Source organism: Amphiura filiformis, chromosome 5 (genome assembly GCF_039555335.1).
Source record: "Amphiura filiformis chromosome 5, Afil_fr2py, whole genome shotgun sequence".
Lineage (NCBI taxonomy): Eukaryota > Metazoa > Echinodermata > Ophiuroidea > Amphilepidida > Amphiuridae > Amphiura > Amphiura filiformis.
In genome coordinates, this window is record NC_092632.1 from 3,767,128 (window position 1) to 3,790,659 (window position 23,532).

Here is a 23,532-nt window from a genome sequence, read left to right on the forward strand (position 1 = left end):
CCATCAATACTCGTCATAGTAACTCTCTTAAATTCTCCCATTCTTATGCTAGAACCGAAAGTTTTAAATACACTGTCTTCAAACGTTTTCCAGTTTATTTTGGCCAACTTCCTCCATCTCTCAAAGACCAATTCTTGTTTGTTTAGTATCTCTAATTTCCTGGACAATCTCAAGAATCATTTCAAAACAATTAGCTGGAATTCAAAATAGTTTTTAGTTAGGCTTATTTTTTACCTGAAGGTTGTGCTTATTATCAAGCCTCTTCTTATGTTGGAGAATATAGGCAGATTGCATTCTTTGCCCTGTTCACCTGTGTTGCCTGTCTGTGTTTCTGTGAGAACCAATTAGGTTTAGCCACTTTGAAAGTGACATTGTCACTATCTGGCTATCCCTGCCAGGGGTTATCTTATCCTTTGTTTTTGTTCCTGGTTAAGGCATGCCACCTCTCTATTTTCTCCAACATGGGTCAATTCAATGTCTTGCTTTATGACCTTCCATGGTTTACATTTTATATTCTTTGCATGTGTAATTTTGATATTGTGCAATATTATATGTATGTGTTTTTTACTGGCAAATAAAATGATGATATGAATTGCATAAAAATGTGAATGATACAATGCAATAAAACCTCTCAGAAAATAAAGAAGGAAAATTTAGGGCGATAACTTGATTCTTAAAACCTCTTTAGGAGCACGTAACCTCTTAACCAAAATTATCTCATTTTATTTTTCTTTAAGATAACCGCCTACATGGTGATGTCTATTTTTACATCACTTTGTGCAGGAGTGCAAATAATACTTGAGAGCCTTGCAGCAGCACACGCTGGTCTCACTTGTTACAGCTATCGTACATATGATGATGACATTTTTGACAATAACTACAAGAACTACAACACCTACTATGACTGCAATAAAGAGGTAACAAATAAGATTATATATTAAATATAAAATAAACAGAAATCACAACCTAAACATGCACACTGAACACAGTGTACTTTCATTTTGGAATAATTTAAGTCCATTTTGTTTTAAAACTAGAAAGTAATTTCACATTGTGTGGCAAATATTGAATGTCCAATCCATTATCCATTCAAAAGGAGCACCCCTCCCCGTCCAAGGCTATATGATTAGGGTTTGGACTAATTAGGTTAGGAATTGTTTTAGGATTAGGGTTAGCCTGTTAAGGGTATGTTAGGGTTAGGGTTGGGATTAGGGTTAGGTTAGGGTTAGGATTAGTGTAGTAAAGCTTAAGATTGATATTCGTGTAGCAGCCGATAAAGTTAGTGACAGCCCGTCACCCACTCATGTCATAGGTTAATTAAAGAAAGCTTGTCCTCTGATAAACATGGCGTGGTACTGAATGAAACGATAATAACACTGCTGAACTAAATATATGTTTGTCACCGCATTCTTCTTTCATCCTCATTGGCCACTTTGTATTTAGGTTTACCATATTGACGACGAGGATTATATGGCTACTTTCGGTTCGACTGGTGTAAGGTAAAGGTAAAGGAGACGATCCTGTATAAACAGTGATCGGAGTGCCCATCTCTCTTTCATTGGCGATTGGGCCAGACTCCTCCATGTAATGTTGCTATAGGGGATCGCTACACCTCCTCTACAGCGAGTCTGTTACCTTCCCAGCATTTAAGAATGCCGGTACCCATTTAATCACCTGGGTGGAGAGGAGTAATCGAGATAAAGTGCCTTACTCAAGGGCACAACACGATGGCGTCGCCGGGGCTCGAACCCGCAGCCTTCCGATTATGAGTCAGTGCCCGTTCCGCTAGGCCACCGTGCTCCTATCGACTGGTGAGTTCGATAGTAAAGAAGAGACTTGGGAAAGATACATCGACAGACTGTCCCAATATTTTGAGGCAAATGCAATCACTGACAATGATCGCAAGAGGGCTATATTAAACCTTCTGCAAGATACTCTTTCCTAAGAAGCCCACAGAATGTTCATTCACATAAATAACTGAGGCAATGCAAAAGCATTCAGTTCCAATTCTGAGTGTAATTGTCGAGCGGTGCAATTCTTTAACAGACTTCGTCAACCAAATGAATCAGTATCCACATATGCCGCCGAACTAAAGGGGTTGGCTGAGAAGTGTGAATATAACGGCGATGTTCTTGAAGCCAATCTCAGGGACAGGTTCGTTTCTGGATTACAAGAACAGCGACTCATGCAGTCGTTACTGAACCAAGGCGAAAAACTAACTTTCAAGAAAGCGGTAGAGCTTGCCAATACTTGGGTGCAAGCTAAGGCCAATGCACAAACCTTCATGCAGAGCACATGTGGCCATCAGGCGTCATCACAGTCAGTCAACAAACTAGGTCAAGGTCAGCGACGTCAGTTTCGCGGTCCACGCAAACCTAGCACCAGCACTGGCAACAAATCACAACCTCAATCGGGCGAGGTAAATAAGCGCTGCTTCCGTTGTAACAAATCTGATGGACATTCACCGTCAACTTGCTGGGCAAAGCAGGCCGAGTGTCATTTTTGTAAGAATAAAGGTCACATAAAAGCAGCATGTAGAAGATTCGCTAGAAAAGGTAGCTCAACCAACCTTGCCACAGACAATAATAATGCTACTGGTAGTAATCCTAAATGAGGGCAGTGTTCATAATCTTTGTACTTGTTCAGGTAGTAATACTGTTAATTATGCATGACACTAGTTATGGTATGTACAAAGTTCAAGATACTGGTAGTAATCCTAAAAGGGTAGACCCATTCTTGTGTCTGTGTCACTAAATGATACAAGTGTAGTCATGGAATTGGATACAGGGTCAGGGGATAGCATAATGAATGAAGATGAATTTATTAGCAAACTGGGTGGACCAGAGGTAGTCCCCCTGACCCCACTTGATTATACCTTATATACTTACAATCAAGAACCCCTTCAAACTTTAGGAGTAGCTCAAGTGCAAGTGGGACATAATGGTCAGAGCAAGGTCTTACCACTTATTGTTGCCAAAGGTAGGGGTCCTACTTTGTTGGGTATATTGTGGTTAAAAGAACTACAATTAGATTGGAAACAAGTGTACAGGGTGAACACTTTGGAATCTGAGAATGTCACATCCCAACACAAACCACTCTTTTCTGGCGATTTGGGCACCTTGAAAGGTCACAAGGTAAACATTGCTGTAGAACCTGATGCACAGCCAAAATTCTGCAAAGCGAGGCCAGTGCCTTTCGCTTACAGATCTAAAGTAGAAGCAGAATTAAGACGCCTGGAACAGGATGGTGTGTTGGAACGCGTTACATTCTCAAAATGGGCTACACCAATTGTGCAAAGCCACTGTTAACCCTGTTTTGGTCCCTGACAAATACCCACTGCCACGTGTTGAAGAGTTATTTGCTAAGATTTCTGGTGGTAAGACATTTAGTAAGCTAGATTTAAGTCATTCGTATAACCAGTTAGAGTTAGATGAAGCATCGCAGGAATTGTGCACCATTAATACACATCTAGGCCTCTTTCGGCTAATGAGGCTCCCTTTTGGTATCGCATTCCAGCGTGTCATGGACAGCTTGTTGGCCGACATACCATTCACTTGTTGCTTCTTGGATGATGTGCTGGTGAGCGGTGCTACTGAAGCAGAGCACAAACAAAACTTGGAGAAAGTTTTGCCGCGACTCGAAGAGGCGGGACTTCGCTTACGCGAGGACAAGTGTACATTTTTCGCACCAGAAGTCACTTACCTGGGTCATCGCATTTCTGCTGCCGGGTTGCAGCCAACAAATTGCAAACTAGACGCGATATCAAAGGCACCTGAGCCGACTAATGTCACTCAATTGAAGTCCTTTTTAGGACTCCTCAATTATTATGGAAAGTTTCTTCCACGCTTGTCAACGTTCTTAGGCCCCCCTCCACAAGTTGCTACACAAATACTGTGTATGGAGGTGGGGCAAGCCCCAACAGGACGCGTTTGTAACATGCAAACAACTGTTAGCGTCAGCGAACGTTTTAGTCCACTATGATACAACGAAAGACTTATTAGTCTCGTGCGACGCTAGCCCGTATGGAGTCGGGCGGTGCTCGCTCACACAGATGCAGATGGAACAGAGCATCCTTTCGCGTATGCTTCCCGCACGCTAACGCCAGCAGAAAAGAACTACTCGCACCTAGACAAAGAAGGGCTAGCGGTCATTTTTGCAGTGAAGTATTTTCATCAATACCTTTATGGAAGACATTTCAGTATCACCACCGACCACAAGCCTTTGCTCGGTTTATTTGGTGAAGCACGAGCGATACCCTATATGGCGTCATCACGTTTGCAGCGTTGGAGTCTCACACTCTCTGCATATCTATACAAATTGCAGTATCGACCAGGTGTAGCAAACTCTAATGCTGATGCATTCAGTAGACTGCCTTTGCCTCCAAAGGGTGGAGGTATGCTACGCCAGAACCAGCTGATTATGTTCTGGTATTTGATATAATGGAATCTACACCTGTAAATGCTGACAAAATCAGACTGTGGACAAACCGAGACCCTGTGCTAGCCAAAGTAAAAGACTATGTACAGAATGGATGGCCATGCTCAATTCCCCATGATGATGAGCAGCTCAAACCCTACTTTCATCGTCAGGATGAGTTGAGACTGCACGACGGTTGTATTATGTGGGGCTCTCGAGTGGTAGTTCCACCCCAAGGTCGCCAGTATATCACAGAAGAACTGCATGATACACACCCCGGTATTTCGCGTATGAAATCCTTGGCTCGCAGTTTTGTCTGGTGGCCCTTAATTGACAATGATCTCGAAGCGATGGTTCGCCGTTGTGACAGTTGCCAAGTTAATCGCAAATCGCCGCCAAGTGCACACTTACACCCATGGCAATGGCCGCAACAACCGTGGTCCAGAATACACATTGATTTCGCTGGCCCATTTCTTGATCACAATTTCTTGGTAATTGTCGATGCCCACAGCAAGTGGTTGGATGTGCAAATTATGTCTTCGATAACCTCTTCAGCCACTATTGACACGCTTCGCAGAGTCTTCGCCACGCATGGACTGCCCAAGACCATTGTTTCGGACAATGGCACCGCATTCACTAGTGCAGAATTTGCAGATTTCCTCAAGAAAAATGGAATTAAGCATGTGCGCTCAGCACCTTTCCATCCAGCGACTAACGGACTTGCCGAACGCGCAGTCCAAACTTTCAAAGACGCTATGAAGAAAATGAATGACAAGTCATCACTTGAAACCAAAATTACAAGGTTTCTAATGAAATATAGAGTCACTCCCCACACGACTACTGGTCAGTCCCCCTCTGAATAGCTAAATTTATTGCTAAAACTGGTCTAGTTTCCTACAAAGTGAAGCTGACTGATGGTCGTGTGTGGAAGCGTCATGTTGACCAGATCCGTAAGCGTTACAATAACATGCAAAGTCACTCACAGGCTGAACCTAAGTCAGAGGTAATTCTGCCTCCTGGTGATGTACTCCTTGACGAGGCAGAAGTTGTAAATGAACAGCCTGATGGTAACCAAGGTAACCAACCAAATGTTAGTAATCAATCCCCCTGTCAGGTATGGTGTTGAATAACATTTTTGAGCTCAAAACAGAGTACCAAAATTCAGTGAAGCAAAATGTAAAGACTTGATTTTGTTTTACTGTTGCACATAAAACATCAAAATTTCATGTTTTATGTTTTGGGTTTCCTTTTCTGAAAGAAACAGAAAAAAACATCCAAAGTGAACCCAAAAGTGTTTGTTTTTTGGATCAATTATCTAAAAAAAATATAAGGTAATTTTAAAATTAGTAAAAATAGTACTGAACATCAAATTTCAGTCATGGACTCAAATACTGTACTCCAAGTGAAATAATTAGTTGTAGTTGTGTGAAATTTTCACTTTATTCACATTGTACTTTCTTGTCATCTATTTACAATATATCAGGTATAACTACATGTATGGAGTAAATGCCACTGGAAATAATTGTGTTTCTTAATCATTCACAATATGTGTTGTATAATTAAGGTTTCCTAGTATGCTACTTGTAGTTGGACACAAATCTTTTCCCCATCGTTAGTTAACATGGTATACAAGGTGTAAGAAAAAAGTGTAACCAAACTTTAGGGGACTTGTGTACATGTAGTTTCACAGGTTATAAACTGCCCGGCTATTTTTCGGGTACTCTGCAGGCAGGGGCTGGAGTGGGGCAGGGTTTCAATTGACAAGTGCATTATCAACAGCTTTCATTTTCACGTGCTTGAAATCTATAAGCTTAACTACTGAACATACAGGCCTATGCACCCCCCCCCCCCCCAGCACACACACACAATCATAATTACTCACATCACTAGTATCACAGACATTCAAATTGCATCATGAAATCTAACCGGCTTTCATAGTACACTGATTTTAAAGTTCAAACGCCAGCTCTTCCACGGTGCTGAATTCGACCATCATGCATGAGCAAACATAAGGGCGCACATCATTGAAAAGGATGCCAGTCTTTCTCTATAGAAAATGCTGCTTAAAATCATTAACAATTTCTTGATATCTGCCTTCTGTGGCAGATTTAATATTACTAATGACCAATCCAAATTTAGCCAAAATTATGCAAATTTCTGCTCATTTTAATGCTTACTTTTAGACTGCAACAAGTCTGTCCAAAAACATTGTATTTGGATAATGATTTAGAAATTCACAATCATATTTGCCACACAAAGTGAATGTCTTTGAAGTTTTGAAAAAAAAGTGGATATAATTACATCCAAAATGAAAGAATTCAGTGTTATGTCTGAGAGTACGAGTACACAGCTGCCTGTGATATTCTAGTAAAATGTCTTATTTTAACTCTTCGCAATAGGTCCGCTTCATAGTTTGCCATAGCCTTACCGCTGTAATCGGACTTGCTGAGATGATAATTGCCATAGTTTCTGCCGCCTATTGTTGTAATGGTGGTTGCTGTTCATGTTGTGGAAAGTGCTGTAGACAGTGTTGTAAATATAATGCCTGCTTATGCTGTTGCCAGCCTAGTGTAAACACGTCACCCCCAACGGTGGTAAGTACAACACAGGGGGAACCGCGCAATAGGACTCATTATCCCGAAGGGTCATTATTCCGAAAAGGGCTAAGGCCATTTTATGTTAGAATTAGGACTAGGTAAATAATGATAATAATAATAATAATAATAATAATAATAATAATAATAATAATAATAATAATAATAATAATAATAATAAACAAAGATTTAATATAGCGCCCTATGCAACAAAGCCTCAAGGCGCTTTACAGAGAAAACATGCAAAACCTAAAACAACCAAAATAACTTAAACCAAAACTTACACATGATATACAACGTTATAATATAAAGTATAATAATATTACTACAACATGGTAAAATAGAAAGCAATTAAAGATAGACAGATTTTAAAAATAGTACAAGAAGCAAGTATAATTATTACAATATACAAAGTAAAATACAAATTAAGATAAAAACTACCCAAAAAAACCACATTGGTGATGTGACCGGCACATAAACAAGAAACTAGGAGAGGGAGAGGTTGCCAGCACTTACACTCTCTGCGAAGATCAACAGCATCTTGTTCCATTGAATGGTAAGTTGGGCTGGGTGATAAATGCACACACTATTAGGTATTACGGTTGATTGTGGCGAATGTGACCGGCAGCAATCTAGGTTTAGCATTAATGGTAAGTGTTAGGGATAGAGTTAAGCTAGTAATAGGGTTAGAGTTCGGATTGGAGTCAGGGTTATGTTTAGGATTATGGCTTAGGTTTGTATGTTTTTTTGTTTTTTAAACGGTCACTCCGTGCGGAGACACACTTGGGGTCTGATTGGACCAGGCTCAAACAAAATGCTCAAGCCAGGATGAAAAGCCTATTATGAGCATGCTGGCCTACGTGAAAAGAAAAGAGAGCTAAACATTATTTTGAAGATAAAGATAAATGAAAATAAGGCCATCCCCAACAGTTAAGTGAACAACTTTAACCACAGCCTCTGGGTCAACAGTATGCTTGGACTATATTTATAATAGGGGTTATCAATTTCACGCATTTCTACACCTCAATGGCAGCCATAGCCGCGACGGGGACACAGCTATCTCACCTAAAATGTGAAATGATGCGGCCTTGAAGGGTATTTTAAACTGCATTCTATCACCCGTGTTACACGTAGACAAAAGAATCTAACATCGAATTTTAAGCGGGTTTAGTCCACCTAATTGGGCACTCACAACACCTGTTTGGTGCATGCGGGGAACCAATAATGGCCGACCAAATCCTGACCATGACTTGGCTCGTTGGATTCGTCTATACGCACATGACCATATACGCACGTGACCACTTCCGCGCTTCCATAACAGCTTGTAGACAGTAAGTCTCGAAGTGACTTTCTACTTAGTGAGTGGTCTTCCTGTACATTTGAATGCAAAGGCGGTAAACACGCGTCTAGTTCGTCACGCCATAAAAAGTGAACTAAATTGTGAATTGATTTTCAAATCGCGGTTTTTCCATATCTCCTGATTTATGACTTTGCATCCCTTATTTCTCGGGTATTGGAACTCAAAATATCTATCGGGGCTGCGAGCCTCTGGTTATTCCTCGGTTCCAAGCACAATGTTTAGATATTTCACGATAGGCCCTCAAATAAACTGATGCGTAGTTCATAACCAGTAATGAAACACAGTGGGTTGATTGATATTCGCTGTATAAGTAGTGATGTAACAGGATTAATTACCATAGCAATAGGTGAATTTTTTTAATGTATTGCCCTGCACTAGACGTACGCGGTAACTCTGCATCGCACTTATTAGAATATGCATAAAGACCTGGATCGTAATTGAATGGAATTTCACATAATGCAGGGTCCATGTACGTTTCACCAGGGATTCTTTAATGGGATAAGCGACTGAAACCACGTGACGATTCCGAATGATGTATCCTAGGTCTAGACAATAGGCGGCCATTAGCGGAGATTTTGTTTCCTGTATGATGTTATTCACGTGTCGTTATACTTTAGTACACAAAAATATAAGTTCACAGGTTTACAATTTTTAAATTATATTTTGAGCATACAATATATTCTGTAGTAAATCGATCAAATGACGGTGATTGTTCAGGTATTATATGCTTGATAGAATTAAACTGTCTGACCAGCTAGTATTCTCCTCCACTGTCAGTGTGATTCCAGTCTCACCACATACCGTGTTGCGGAGGAGATAGGAGGTGGAGGAGACTAAAGCTGTATTGACGAATACGCATGCGTTTAAAATGATGTAGCCTAGGTCCAGCATTGTTGTAACCCATTGACCTTATGAACTCTCACCTAACTGGTTTTACTCACACGTGTACGATTAGTGTCCTTGAAAAGAGCAGTATTGTATTCAATCTATGACTGACCACATACACAGACATGACAGGTGATGGGTGCAGCCAGAGGTGACACTAAATTCACGGTTTTTGTATTAGCAACGCAAACCTATGACGAATTTTGTTGGCTTGTTCTTAACAAAGTGAGGCACGGTATCGATCGGTTATGAATAATTCACATCAACTCTTCCTCGGCCCATGTGATTGAGGTCACCACATAAAGATGTCGTAAGCTTAACGAATTGTTGAAGAGAGTAAAAGCGCCCTCAATTGCGGTCAGACCGGGCGGAAGTGGGTCAACTACTATGATCCCATCAGGCAGCAGTGATTTGTTTTTCCAATAAAGTCTTCTAATTTGATAAGGGAATGTCTTTTTGCTAAAGAAATTGTCGAAATTAGGACTTACTGTCAACAATACGAAGGAAATAGATGACATGTGTATGATATGAAACACAAGTGGGTATTCGAAGTAACAAAATATGCAACCTCACGTGATCTTGCATTAAAGGCGCCGAATTTGTCTGTGCATTTGTATTCATTTTCTCCATGGAAGTAAGAGAGAAAAGAATATCAATCTTCACTAATCAGATATAATGGTATCTGGCTCCCAGCATGAATTATTGATTTTATAAGCAGGTAAAGAAAATCACACAATAGTACGGTGTTGAGTAAACTTATTAATTTAACTAGATTTCACCCGAGCTCGGCACTTTATTACAAAAATGGTATACTATGAAAGCCAATCATTTGACAGCTATTTAATTGCAATTCTGCGTAAAAACCACATGTGCCTGCTAACGGTCAAATTTTTTTTATTGCATGAGGTGAAAGGGCTTTGGTAGTAGGTTGCAAAAAGTCACATCAAAAATTCCTCCGGAGCTTGTTGCCATAGCAACGGCAGATTTTATGATTTTAGCGATTTTTGCTTATTTTGGGGTGAAAATAAGGGAAAATATGTACTTTTCTGAATTACCCTTGACTTAAAATTTGAAGTCACATTAAACAATCAATCTTACCACCATAAAGTACTATCTTTGTACTTTCTCCAGATGCAAAAATATTTCAATAGTATTTCCCTATGTGCAATTTTAGGGATGGGCAACATTGGCAATTTAGCACTTTTGAAAAAATGACATTTTTACCCCATCTTTGAAGTCAAAAAACTATTTTTGCTTGAGCAGCCAGAATTTTTTTCTCTTTGGTGGTACTTGAGCAGACATTGCCCCATCCAAATCTGGAAACAAATCTCTGGGGCTATTTGTCCTGTAAAGCCAGTGTTGCCTGAAAGTTTGCCAATTTAAAAAAAAATGCATTTTTTGAAATTATGCATTTTCTACATATTTACTCATATAACTTTTTATATGACTAAAATACTTTTAGTATTTACCCTTTGCGTACAAGATTGAACTCACAACTGCATCCGGAAGCAACACATTTAAGGCTGCAAAAGATTCGTGTCCTGCAAAAACCGGTATTGCCAGAAAATCTGACTTTTTAAATCTATATTTCCAATAAGCGCATTTTACATAATTTATTTATTTAGTTCTTTTTTGCATTGTTAATGTTATTTAATCTAATGTTATCTGTACATTTGCTAGCACCATCTCATACAGGTTTCGAAACTTGGGGTTGGTGGTGCCAGATAGTATGACAATTTGAATATTTACCCATACCCGTAATTAGTGACTGCTTCAAAATATGCATGCATGCATTTGTTTTTAAAAAAACGTAGCGTAGTAAACGAATTTAGAAAATATATACACAGTATAAACTTCAACTCCCATGGGGCACTAATATTGAGGTTTGCATTATTTGCCACACTTTTTCGCTGAAGACACAGAAAAGTTCCCCCTACTGTGTCAAGTAATGCCCTACTAATGCCCTTTGATAGGCCTGATCTTTTACATTTGCCCTGAAAGCCCGGAGACACTCCCACTTTGGAGGTTACACGTATGCAGGGCCATTATTAAGATCCCCCTTTTCAACACCGCTGTCACCCAAAGACCCCATATTTTGTTACGTTCACATGCTCTGTCACCCAAAGACCCCTTGTTTTTCCTTTCGATCTGTCACCCAAAGACCCTTATCCATTTGAACATCCAGCAACGAGTCATCTATCACTGATTTTGTTTCTTCTTTTGAAATAACAAAGCCATTTGAAGCCATTTAGAACTAGAAATGCAATTTTCTCACCCAAAGACCCCATTTCAAAATAAGGTCACATTCTTACCCAATGCCCCCTAATTTAAATCCAAACAGTCCGTCTGTCACCCAATGACCCCATATTTTGTACATTTTGCTCTCGCCAAATGCCAAAAATTATCCATGCTCTCACCCACATGACACCATATTTTTTATATTTTGCTCTCACCGATTGCCCCTTACTGTGAAAGTGCAGCCCTACACCTATATCCATTCCATTTCATATTGAAGTACCCCCCCCCTTCCGGGGGTTGAATGTCTACTGAATGTCTTTTTTTTCCTTAACTTGAGCCTATTAAGGGAAGGGGTATGAACGTTTGGACAGTATTTATTGTGGGACATTAGAGCACATCAGACATATCGAATTGCATTCTGAATACGAAGAATGTCCTTCTGATATCAAATAATTTTGATTTTTGAAATTCGCAATTTAATACACATTTTATGGCAAATCATTAAAATTGATATTTTTGATATTTAACAGTACTTGAAGTAAACTTTATAAATCTGATGATTTATACTTAAAGTGTATGTAGGTGGGATGAAAAGCCGACGATCAATTGAAAATTTTGACCTTTCGTATTGAAGATATGGATTTTTTTCCCAAAACACCAAAAAAAAAAAAAAAAAAAGGTCTTTTGGGAAAAAAATCCATATCTTCAATATAAAAGGTCAAAATTTTCAATTGATCGTCGGCTTTTCCTCCCAGCTACATACACTTTAAGAATATATCATTAGATTTATAAAATTTATTTCGAGGATTGTTATATATCAAAAATTTGAAAATATCAAATTTTAATAATTTGTCATAAAATTTGTATTATATCGTGAATTTCAAAAATGAAAATTATTTGATATCAGAAAGACATGCTTCGTATTCAGAATGCAATTCGATACGCCTGAGGTGCTCTCATGTCCCACAAAAAATACTATCGAAACGCCATAAACGCTCATTCTAGATCCCTTAAGACAACGAAAGACTCCAATTCCTCGCTCCCAATTTACTCACATTAATGATCTGTAATAAATACGATTGACCAAATATTTTATGTAGGACCCCATATTTTGTTACGATCACATGCTCTGTCACCCAAAGACCCTTGTTTTTCCTTTCGATCTGTCACCCAAAGACCCTTATATAAATAAAATAAATAAACAAAATTCCATGTGGCCAAGTTCTAAGCATAAAATATTTGGTCAATCGTATTTATTACAGATCATTAATGTGAGTAAATTGGGAGCGAGGAATTGGAGTCTTTCGTTGTCTTAATAGGCTCAAGTTAAGGGCATTACTTGACACAGTAGGGGGAACTTTTCTGTGTCTTCAGCGAAATAGTGTGGCAAATAATGCAAACCTCAATATTAGTGCCCCATGGGAGTTGAAGTTTATACTGTGTGTATATTTTCTAAATTCGTTTACCACGCTACGTTTTTTTTAAAACAAATGCATGCATGCATGTTTTGAAGCAGTCACTAATTACGGGTATGGGTAAATATTCAAATTGTCATACTATCTGGCAACACCAACCCCAAGTTTCGAAAACCTGTATGAGATGGTGCTAGCAAATGTACAGATAACATTAGATTAAATAACATTAACAATTCAAAAAATAACTAAATAAATAAATTATGTCAAATGCGCTTATTGGAAATATAGATTTAAAAAGTCAGATTTTCTGGCAATACCGGTTTTTGCAGGACACGACTCTTTTGCAGACTTAAGTGTTGCTTCCGGATGCAGTTGTGAGTTCAATCTTGGACGCAAAGGGTAAATACTAAAAGTATTTTAGTCATATAAAAAGTTATATGAGTAAATATGTAGAAAATGCATAATTTCAAAAAATGCATTTTTTTTAAATTGGCAAACTTTCAGGCAACACTGGCTTTACAGGACAAATAGCCCCAGAGATTTTTTTCCAGATTTGGATGGGGTAATGTCTGCTCAAGTACCACCAAAGAGAAAAAAATTCTGGCTGCTCAAGCAAAAATAGTTTTTTGACTTCAAAGATGGGGTAAAAATGTCATTTTTTCAAAAGTGCTAAATTGCCAATGTTGCCCATCCCTAAAATTGCACATAGAGAAATACTATTGAAATAGTTTTTGCATCTGGAGAAAGTACAATGATAGTACTTTATGGTGGTAAGATTGATTGTTTAATGTGACTTCAAATTTTAAGTCAAGGGTAATTCAGAAAAGTACATATTTTCCCTTATTTTCACCCCAAAATAAGCAAAAATCGCTAAAATCATAAAATCTGCCGTTGCTATGGCAACAAGCTCCGGAGGAATTTTTGATGTGACTTTTTGTAACCTACTACCAAAGCCCTTTCACCTCATGCAATAAAAAAAATTTTGACCGTTAGCAGGCACATGTGGTTTTTACGCAGAATTGCAATTAACTGCGCATTTAACCCAATATATAATTCGAGTCAAGCTCTGTCTTTGGATATTATGAGCGCCCTCTAGCCAGGTCAGACCATCATTTTAATAGCAATATGCTATTAACATAATGCATTGGACACATTCAAATTACTAAGTATCACATCCTGATTTAAATGATCCTTGGTGCAGCCTACTTATAGTGCAGGGCAATAAATTCAAACATTGTTTTCACCTATCTCTATGGCAATTAATCCTGTTACATCTTTACTACGGCGAATAGCTGAGTGAGTCTGTAAGTTGATTGATCAATGATTGAGTTGTTGATCATTTGATTATTCATTGATGATATCAAATTATGACTGATTATTGATAAATAGTTAATATGTTGATTTATTAAAATTATAAGGGGAAATCAATGTTACTTCTTTGATTTGTATGTGATGTGGTTTGTTTTGTTTAGGTTCAGTACACTATCCAGACACAACCACCACAATATCTACCGACTGCTCCGCCGCCCATGGGTGCTCCACTACCAGGTAATTATATAATCCACCGCAAAATATGACCTTCATGTCCAAAAAAACAGGAAGATTAAAAATTTTTGGGTATAAAAATTTCCAGATCATAAGGAATGAAATAACACATGGGCTAGACGTAGTATACAGTTCCCGGGATGGGCACTCAGCATAAGAAGTGACGGGTATGTGCCTACCGGCATTACGAAGTAGGGGCCTATCGGGTACAAAACGTTATTTTAAAAAAGGAGGGTCATTGGTTAAAACAAAATGAAAAGGGGTCATTGGGTATTTTAAAAATGGTGTCATTGGGTATAACATTTTTTTTTAAAAGGGGTCATTGGGTAGAAAATTTTGAAAAAATGGAGCAAAATTCTATTTCTTGGTCCAAATTTTCAATACAAATTTGCTAAAATAAGAGAATTTGAAAGTTTTCGCATTTTTGTGGCATTTTGATGATGCAATTCTAGAAAAAAAGGGGGTCATTGGGTAGCCGCACCTAAAAAAGGGGGTCATCGGGTAATTATTTTAAAAAGGGGGGTCATCGGGTACAGTCGAGTTCAAAAGAGGGGCCTATTGACAGGCACATACCGTCACTTCTAAAGTTGAGTGCCCCCGGGATACAGTTACGTACCATGGTTACAATCTTATAAATGGTTGCACTTGTTCAGTGCCGAGGGGATCGTGACACAGCAAAAAAGGTCATCGCCTATTGAGTCCTATTGATGACAACCTACCGGTAATTCCAAGAACGGTAACCTAGGTAACGAATAGTTACAAGTAGTTGTCTCTCTAAGGTCACATTGCATGCACAGGTGTAGTTCGTATGAAAGTATACCATCGAATGCTGTCAGCGGCAGCCCTAGTTGCGTCTGTGAAACTCGGGCCTGTGATAATCCTGATGTCGTAAAGCCAACTGGCTGTAGGTTTGCCTCTCTTGCGTTTTCCCTCAACCATTCTTTGGATGAATGTATCTGAAGGCAGTGATGTCTGGTAATGTGACCAAAGTATGATACCTTTCTGGCAATAACATCGGCTCGCAAGGTATTCAGAACTCCAAGCACTTAACGAACCCAATCATTATTTTGTTTTCCTCTCAGTCCATGGAATCCTCAAGATTCGTCGATAGCACCACAGCTCAAAAGAATCGAGTCTCTTCCTATCAGACGATTTCATCGTCCATGATTCAGATCCGTATGACGCCACAGCAAATGCTGTTTAGCAAACGAACCTTGAGGGATGTAATTTGGTCGTGTTTGAAACTTCACCCCGAGCTATTGTCAATCTTCGCTGTATCTCCTGGATGCAGGCACTTTTAGGGTTAATGATGGAGCCCAGAAATTCAAACCTTTCCATCTTTTCAATGAGATTACCCTCCATTTGAAGAGAGCTCTTCCTCATCCGCTCGAAGAAGCGCCTCAAAATCCCCACACTGTGTATTGCTCTGGTATTTCGTCTACATCAAATGTCACTGGTGGTGTGACTCTCTTCTTTGCTTTGAGTTTCAACTTCATCCGTCTGACAAGTAGCTGGTGGTCACTGCCGCAGTCTGCGCCTGGTCTGGTCCGTACACTGAGCAATGAAGAGTACCATCTTCTTTTCAGCAAAATATAGTCAATCTGCCTTTGCCGCCAGGACTCCTTTAAGTCCACAATCAACGAGGGTGCTGCTGGAAGAAGGTATTTCCAACAATCAGATCGTTTGCCTGACAAAACACTTCCAAATTGTCTCCACGATCATTTCATTCTCCCAATCCAAACATTGACCTTGATTTGATATCAAACTCAAGTTGCCAACTTTTGCATTCCAGTCTCCCAAGACAATAAGCACATCTTTGCAGGGGATCTTATCCAGGACATCTTGGAGCTGACCATAAAAGCTTTCCATAGCTTCATCAGGTGCAGTGGATGTTAGTGCATAAACCTGGATGACTAAGATGTTGAACGGGTGACCATGCAGTCTAAGAGAGATAATTCTGATCGCTGATCGGGTTGAAGCCCAGGAAGGATCTAGCTGTATTCTTGTCCAAGATGAAACCAACTCCGAACTCCCGTTTTACCCATCTTTGTCTGAATGTATCACTGTGTATCCGTTGTCTGTAGTTAAACGTCCTTGTTTGAGCCACTGTGTTTCTAAGATGCTCAGTATACAAATGTGCTGCTCTTCCATTCTGGTTATAATGATCTCTAGCTTCCCAGCAGTCATACCTTGAACATTCCATGTTCCTATGACTCCGGTTCATGCTGCTCCTTTCGGCAGTACACTCTGTGTCATTACAGCCGCGCCTAGTCGGATCAACATGCTCCTCTTTCCCAGTAGCCATTGACGCATCGTCTGGCAAGTGGGTCCCACCATTGGATGCCGGGTTTCTACATTGATTACGACCTGTCATAATAAACTGGACTTGCTGAATGGCCGCCGTTCGCTCCCCAGAGCCAACGCCCTTCAGATGAATCTTGTATTTCGTTTCCAGTGTCCAGCCACCCTCCTAACCAGTATCCAAAGGAGAGGGAGACGGTTCATCGCCTACAGCTCGAACCTGAACAGGTTTACTGGATTCCAGTAGCAGGTCTCCAGACCTGACCTCATAGATGGAGCATCCATTAGGAAAAACACCCATGAGAAACACAGCACCAAGAGGTAAAAAAGCGCAGTGATTTATAGTGCGCTACGCACAGGCACAACGCCTAGACGTTGATCCACAAGCCTCAGCACACTTTACAGGTTGTCGCTAACCACTACGGCCCCATATCATTCCATAAACCATTTAACAACAAATCAGGGACTTTTGTTGATACAAGAGCGCACACCCTAGACATTCCACAAATAACCATCGCAACCAGTATCAGCTCCCTGAGTTTCGTACGAGTTACAACGAGACAATTAGCAGTAAGTTTCTTGTCCAGGGGAATTTCTAGCTAACTCAATTTTTCCATGAGAGCATACTAGGCACCACCAGGGTTCGAACCCGCAACCTCTCGCACCATAGTCGAACGCCTTAACGATTGAGCTTACTTGACTGCTTGACTACTGGTAATGGTAACTTTCAGCTCCACGACAGTGCTAGGCACTGCCTCCTCTTATCATAGTAGTAGTTATAGCTAATCTTTATTTGCATTGAGGTAATAGTACTAAAACTTTAAGACCATTTTCATCATAATTGGAGCATTTTATCTATTTTAACCCCTGTGGATCTTCAAATTTAAATTTCGACCTTTTGATTTATAAATCTGGAACGATAAGTCCGAGGTAGGTCAAACTATATATTTTCTGCATCCTTTTGCTCGTAGGAGTAGTTTAGTATGAGCAGTTTGAATTTTTACCACTGTCTAAACTTTGACCTTGGTAATCTGAAATTGCCCAGGGGTGACAATTCTACACCCCTCATATCTCATTTTGCACCACCTATAGCATAATAATCAGCGAAGAAAAACACTTTAACTGGCAAAATCATCTAACCTGATGAAACAATAGTTTGCAGCCGGACTATGTCAGTTTATGGTATGACACTGACAGCATTATACATTATTGCATTGATTTGCTCGTTCTCCTTTTTATTTCGCAGTGTGATAATAGCGGGTCTTTTGACCTGCCATAACTTAACATCTATAGAGTGACCGGGGTATCATTACTCCTTATGATAAGGATAATGCTGTGATACCAAACCTCACATTTTCTAATTTTCCTACACTCATAGAAATGACTTGTTCGCCTTGTTGGCGCAATTCAAAAGGAGTAAGTTTGGACAACTCAAAAATAGTGTAAAAGTTGCCAAAACAAAATTGATTTTAGTTATCCGAACTTAAAAATGCTGAAAAAGCTCAAAAGTTCCGTCAACTAATCAACTTTGTTGGCATTACTTAAAAGTTGATGTAAGTCGTTGCGTCAACTTTTAAGTAATGCCAACTTCTGAATTCAAGTTCAGGGAACTTAGAAAAATAAACAAGGTTCAAAGAACCAATTAGTTGAGTTATTGTAACTCAACATGTAAGTTGATGTAACTCGTTCATATTAAGTTACTTCCCAGCAAACACAAAAACGTTTTAAAAACGTTTTTAAAAAGTTATATTTTGGCTTTTGGTTTAGGTAAAAACGTTTTAATAACATTAAAATGTCGGGTTATATAAAGGTCATGATAACGTTTTAAAACGTTTTGTATGAAAACACACTCCAACAACATTTTTAAATGTTTTCAAAAAATGTTATTGTAAACTATTTTTGCAAACATTTTTGCCAAATATTGTGTCAATACTTAAATAACATTATGTTAAAATATTTGAACCCAGCAAACACAGAAATGTTCTTAAAATGTTTTTTTTTCAAAACCTTTTAATAACATTTAAATGTCGGGTTATATAAAGGTCATGAAAACGTTTTTAAAACGTTATTGAAAATATTTTAGGCAAACATTTTTCGCAAAATATTTTCAATAACGTTTAGAATGTTTTGTATCAAGTTTTCAAAACGTTTTTGGAATGTTATTACCCTTTATATAACCCGATATTTAAAAGTTTTCTGTAAAACATTTTTGTTTGCTGAGCAGTAGATTATCAAAAAATGTTTTTTAAGGTTATGAAAACGTTTTATACTGTTAATATACCCATTATATAACCCGACATTTAAACGTTTTCTGACAACCTTTTATAACCATTTGCGAATGATGTCGAAAACGTTTTGTGTTTGCTGGGTTGTACTTATTGTTTTGAGTTATTCCAATTTGGTACTTTGTTACTTAATTCACGTAATTGGATCATTTTCTGCACAATTAGCAGTATTCAAATATTTATTTCTGTAATCAGTGCAAAATTTTGTATACTATAGCACACCTCTAGAAAATTATGCTAACCTAGTTTCATTTTTTGAGTTGTAACAACTCAATAAAGTAAGTGCAAATGAGTGCGACCAACATAATGATATCGAGTCAGCGTTACTCAAAATTGTACGCGTTGGCATTACTCGGAAAGTTGACGCAACGACTTACATCAACTTAGCTTTTTTTATTTATTTCATATTCATATTCAATTTATTTACATCAAAATCACATACATAATAACACCAACAACTTCATATAAAAACAAGATTGGTGTGCAACTAAAAGCAAAAGCTTGAGAAAACATTGCACCACCTGTAGTGGGGGTCTCAGCTAGTGTTCCCATGCATCCAGATGATGTATTTTTCTTCGTTTTGTTGTTCCCAAAATAAAATATTGTCCCATGGGTGGGGGAAAGGTCATTAAACTTAACATGGGGTCAAATTTCAAACTTCATCAAATTGTGTCGAAAACATTACTAATGTATAATTCCTCTGGTCATAAGGATTCAGGACCCTTTTGTTCGAAACAATGGTACCACTTTTATGAATAGCCTGTCGGCAAATTGGTTTGGCACAAAGGAACAACGCGTGACGTGATACCTCTCCATGTTTATACAACCTTGGAGTTTGCCATGATAATAGAGAGGATGTAATTCCCATCATGGTTTGAAAAAGTGAAGAGCAAAAAACAAAAAAAAGGGGATATTAGGCGGTACCAACATAAAAAAAACCCAATTTGTATGTAAAATTCAATTTCATTCACAATTTTTTTTTACCATTCTCCCTTTTTTCTGTCACCCTGGGTAAAAAATAGTCTATTGCTAACCCAATTTTTTTTTTCACAACCTCCTTCCGTCTACCGACGGCCATACATGAACCAACGGCCATACATGAACCAACGGCCATGACGAGCGGGGGGGGCGGGTTTTGTTTTGGGCCTCGGTATTTTACCTCGGGAGCTACCGTTCCCTCGGAAAAATACCTCAGCCCAAAACAAAATCCTCCGATTTCACACAATGACCTCAAAATAGATGGTGCGCAGTTATTATTGTCTAAATATGCTAGTGATGTATACATTAAAATTCTGAGTCTGGCTTTGTGCTCTACTTTTATTGCTAGTGATGATGTCTTTATCATAGACAGTGGTCTTTATAAGCAAAGTTAGCCAGCTGTTGTTTTCACTTTATACTTCAGTATTTAAACGTGTTCTTAAGTACTTGCGCGTTTCTTCCACTCCTCTCCATTTCTTTTCATGGTATATTCTTCTGACTCTTGCTGCTATTTGCTTCCGTTTTCTTTCTTTCTTTCTTTTTTCTTTTCTTTTCTTTTCTTTTCTTTTCTTTTCTTTTCTTTTCTTTTCTTTTCTTTTCTTTTCTTTTCTTTTCTTTTCTTTTCTTTTCTTTTCTTTTCTTTTCTTTTCTTTTCTTTTCTTTTCTTTTCTTTTCTTTTCTTTTCTTTTTTTCTTTTCTTTTCTTTTCTTTTCTTTTCTTTTCTTTCTTTCTTTCTTTCTTTCTTTCTTTCTTTCTTTTCTTTCTTTCTTTCTTTCTTTTTGGTAACCTGTTACCTATAAGCTTAATTAAGTTTCAGTGAAATAATGTCGCAAGTTAAAAATACAAAATATAGCTCAACATTGGAAATATAAGCATTTTAACCAGTTCCTTTTTTGATAGTTGTGGAGCACCAAGTTCATGAAGTCATAAAAGAAATCAGGAACCACTTATTCCCATTTTACATATCAACTTTATTTCCCTAATGTGTTAGCAACACATATCCAAAATTTTAACGAAATCCGTTGATAGTAAGCTTTCCAAAATGAAGTGAATTTAAATCATCAGTGATGTACCTCCTTTTGGCTTCTATTTTTAAAAGCATGTAAGCTACATTGATACCGATGCCACCAATAAAACATTTTGCATACCACTTTGTCCAATTTTTGTTGTTGTAATTTCTTCACAAAATGCAAAAAAATGCAACAAAAAAATCAATGGGTGTAGTACCCCCTTAAAATTCTGAGTCTGGCTTTGTGATCTACTTTTATTGCTAGTGATGATGTCTTTATCATAGACAGTGGTCTTTATATTGAGTGTAAGCAAAGTTAGCCAGCTGTTGTTTTCACTTTATACTTCAGTATTTAAACGTGTTCTTAAGTACTTGCGCGTTTCTTCCACTCCTCTCCATTTCTTTTCATGGTATATTCTTCTGACTCTTGCTGATATTTGCTTCCGTTTTCTTTCTTTCTTTTCTTTCTTTCTTTCTTTCTTTCTTGCTTTCTTTCTTTCTTTCTTTCTTTCTTTCTTTCTTTCTTTCTTTCTTTCTTTCTTTCTTTCTTTCTTTCTTTCTTTATTTATTTATTTATTTATTTATTTATTTATTTATTTATTTATTTATTTATTTATTTATTTATTTCAATTATTACTCACATAATAATACCATTTCTTGCTTTATTACAGTTAAGTAATCAACTGATTCTGAAGTCAGCTGAGCAGTGTTTTGCATCATCCTGAAAATACGATACTACAGGCTGCATTAGTACTCATACATAAACTGCTCAAATAAAGAAAGTCCGCAGTCATGTAACCCGTCCTACACCAAAATCTGATCTTGTTATGACAATTTGATTGATACGGTCGTATGCAGAATCTTGTTAGCTCCAATTTGATACCAAATTTGCTACCAAACACTCAAAGGTGACAAAGATTGATACCAGTTTATGGCATTTGCAGTTAGCAGCCTGGACAACCGATTCTTTTGTTTAGCAAGGCTCACTCAGTCATTTAATGTGTCAATACAAACGATCGAATTTGGTGTTGAAACGAGCTAAATTTTGAGTTACACCTTTTCAATGTAAAATTAATTTTCTCGGCCAAATGAAATGCAATCATTTTCAGTAAATGTCAGGTCAAATTGTACTGCTTGATACTTTCTTTTTTTTTTCAAATCTAGTGTTAAACTTAGGCGTGAAATTCAGTCATTTCGTGTAAGATTTTCGATTTTGATAGGCTTAAACTCTGCCCGCGAGCCTTTTCTTGGATCAACCTTTTAGCTTTTCAAAGTAATATAGTACGCTAATGAAGGATTTTTCCCAACTTTCTAACGCACATCACCGTGAGCGATATATCATAGTTTTGTCAGAATTTACGTTTTGATTTCACCATTTTTTCACCGGCTGAAATTTTTTCAAAATCAACGCGTGAAATATAAGGCTAATAATACTAGCATTGTGGATCGATATCCCTGGGTTTAATAGGAATACCGGCATGATACAGTGTTGCCAGAACTTCAATATAGCAACGAAATTCCCAGGCCTATAAATAGCGCTCCTATACTGATCATGTTTATAGCACGATGAGGATATTTCATCATCACGTGAGTGATTCGGACCAATGTGTTGAAATTTGCTTCTCCTCAAAACAACTTTGCCCGAAGGCTTACATGCAATTGGGCAATATTTTAAACAAAACTTTCTTTTACAAAACATTATATTACGCTGTATGTTTTATGATCAAGCAAACTGTTTGGAACACACTTCCAAAGAAATAACCTTCGTAACGCCCCGGCGTAACGCCCCAGACTTTCGTTATTTAAACGCCAGAAATAGATTGTCCTTATAAGAACCATCAGAGATTGTGGCTTATAAGAACCGTTCATTATCATTGTTAACTTAAACAGGTTTTTGTTTTTAACATCTTTATAAATTGATTGTTTTTATGTTTGTTTGTAAATTTCGTGCTTTACGCGCTTTGAGTTCCTCATCAGAGATTGTGCCTTATAAGAACCATTCATTAACTTAAACAGGTTTTTGTTTTTAAACAAAAACCTGTTCAAGCAATTATTTAAAATTGCTTGCCTAAAAAACAGAATAACTTGGATGTTAATACTTGACGTAGTGTTTCAATTGTCATGAAGGTGACTGGGTATGGTGCCTTTTGTTTGTGTTTGTTTGAAACTGCTTTTGGAAACCCACCGAAAGTCATAGGCCCTAATGAAGCAGCCAAAACAATACCAGGTTAAACATGGAAGTTTATAAAAACTTATTAAATAACCGTAAGGAAAAAAAAACATTTGTGGCAACAATAAGCCTTGCATTGAAAGTCGTGGTTAAAGTGTGTTGATTACCACACCAAAGTTTCCCTACATACACCCCTACTACCCACCTTACACACCTCTGCACCCACCCCACCCTATAGGCCTACATGTACATGATATTACATAATAATATATAGCATAGCTATACATTTAGGTATAGCGCTTAATTATGACAAATATGGTTAGGCCTATATATAGG

At 38.0% G+C, this 23,532-nt stretch overlaps 1 protein-coding gene across 1 annotated transcript; it reads left to right on the forward strand.

Moving 5' to 3' along the window:
- Window positions 1-742: 742 nt before the first annotated feature.
- LOC140151782 (uncharacterized) lies at window positions 743-22,046 on the forward strand. Its single transcript, XM_072174119.1, has 4 exons — window positions 743-917; window positions 6,816-7,010; window positions 14,381-14,456; window positions 21,698-22,046. Exons 1-4 carry the CDS (start codon window positions 750-752, stop codon window positions 21,703-21,705), a joined length of 447 nt encoding a protein of 148 aa, XP_072030220.1. The 5' UTR covers window positions 743-749; the 3' UTR covers window positions 21,706-22,046.
- The last annotated feature ends 1,486 nt before the right edge of the window (window positions 22,047-23,532 follow it).

Coding starts and splice junctions, on each gene's coding strand:
- LOC140151782 (XM_072174119.1), top strand. CDS start 750: ATGGTGATGTCTATTTTTACATCACTTTGTGCAGGAGTGCAAATAATA. Junction 918..6,815: donor ACTATGACTGCAATAAAGAG/GTAACAAATAAG, acceptor TCTTCGCAATAG/GTCCGCTTCATAGTTTGCCA. Junction 7,011..14,380: donor ACACGTCACCCCCAACGGTG/GTAAGTACAACA, acceptor TGTTTTGTTTAG/GTTCAGTACACTATCCAGAC.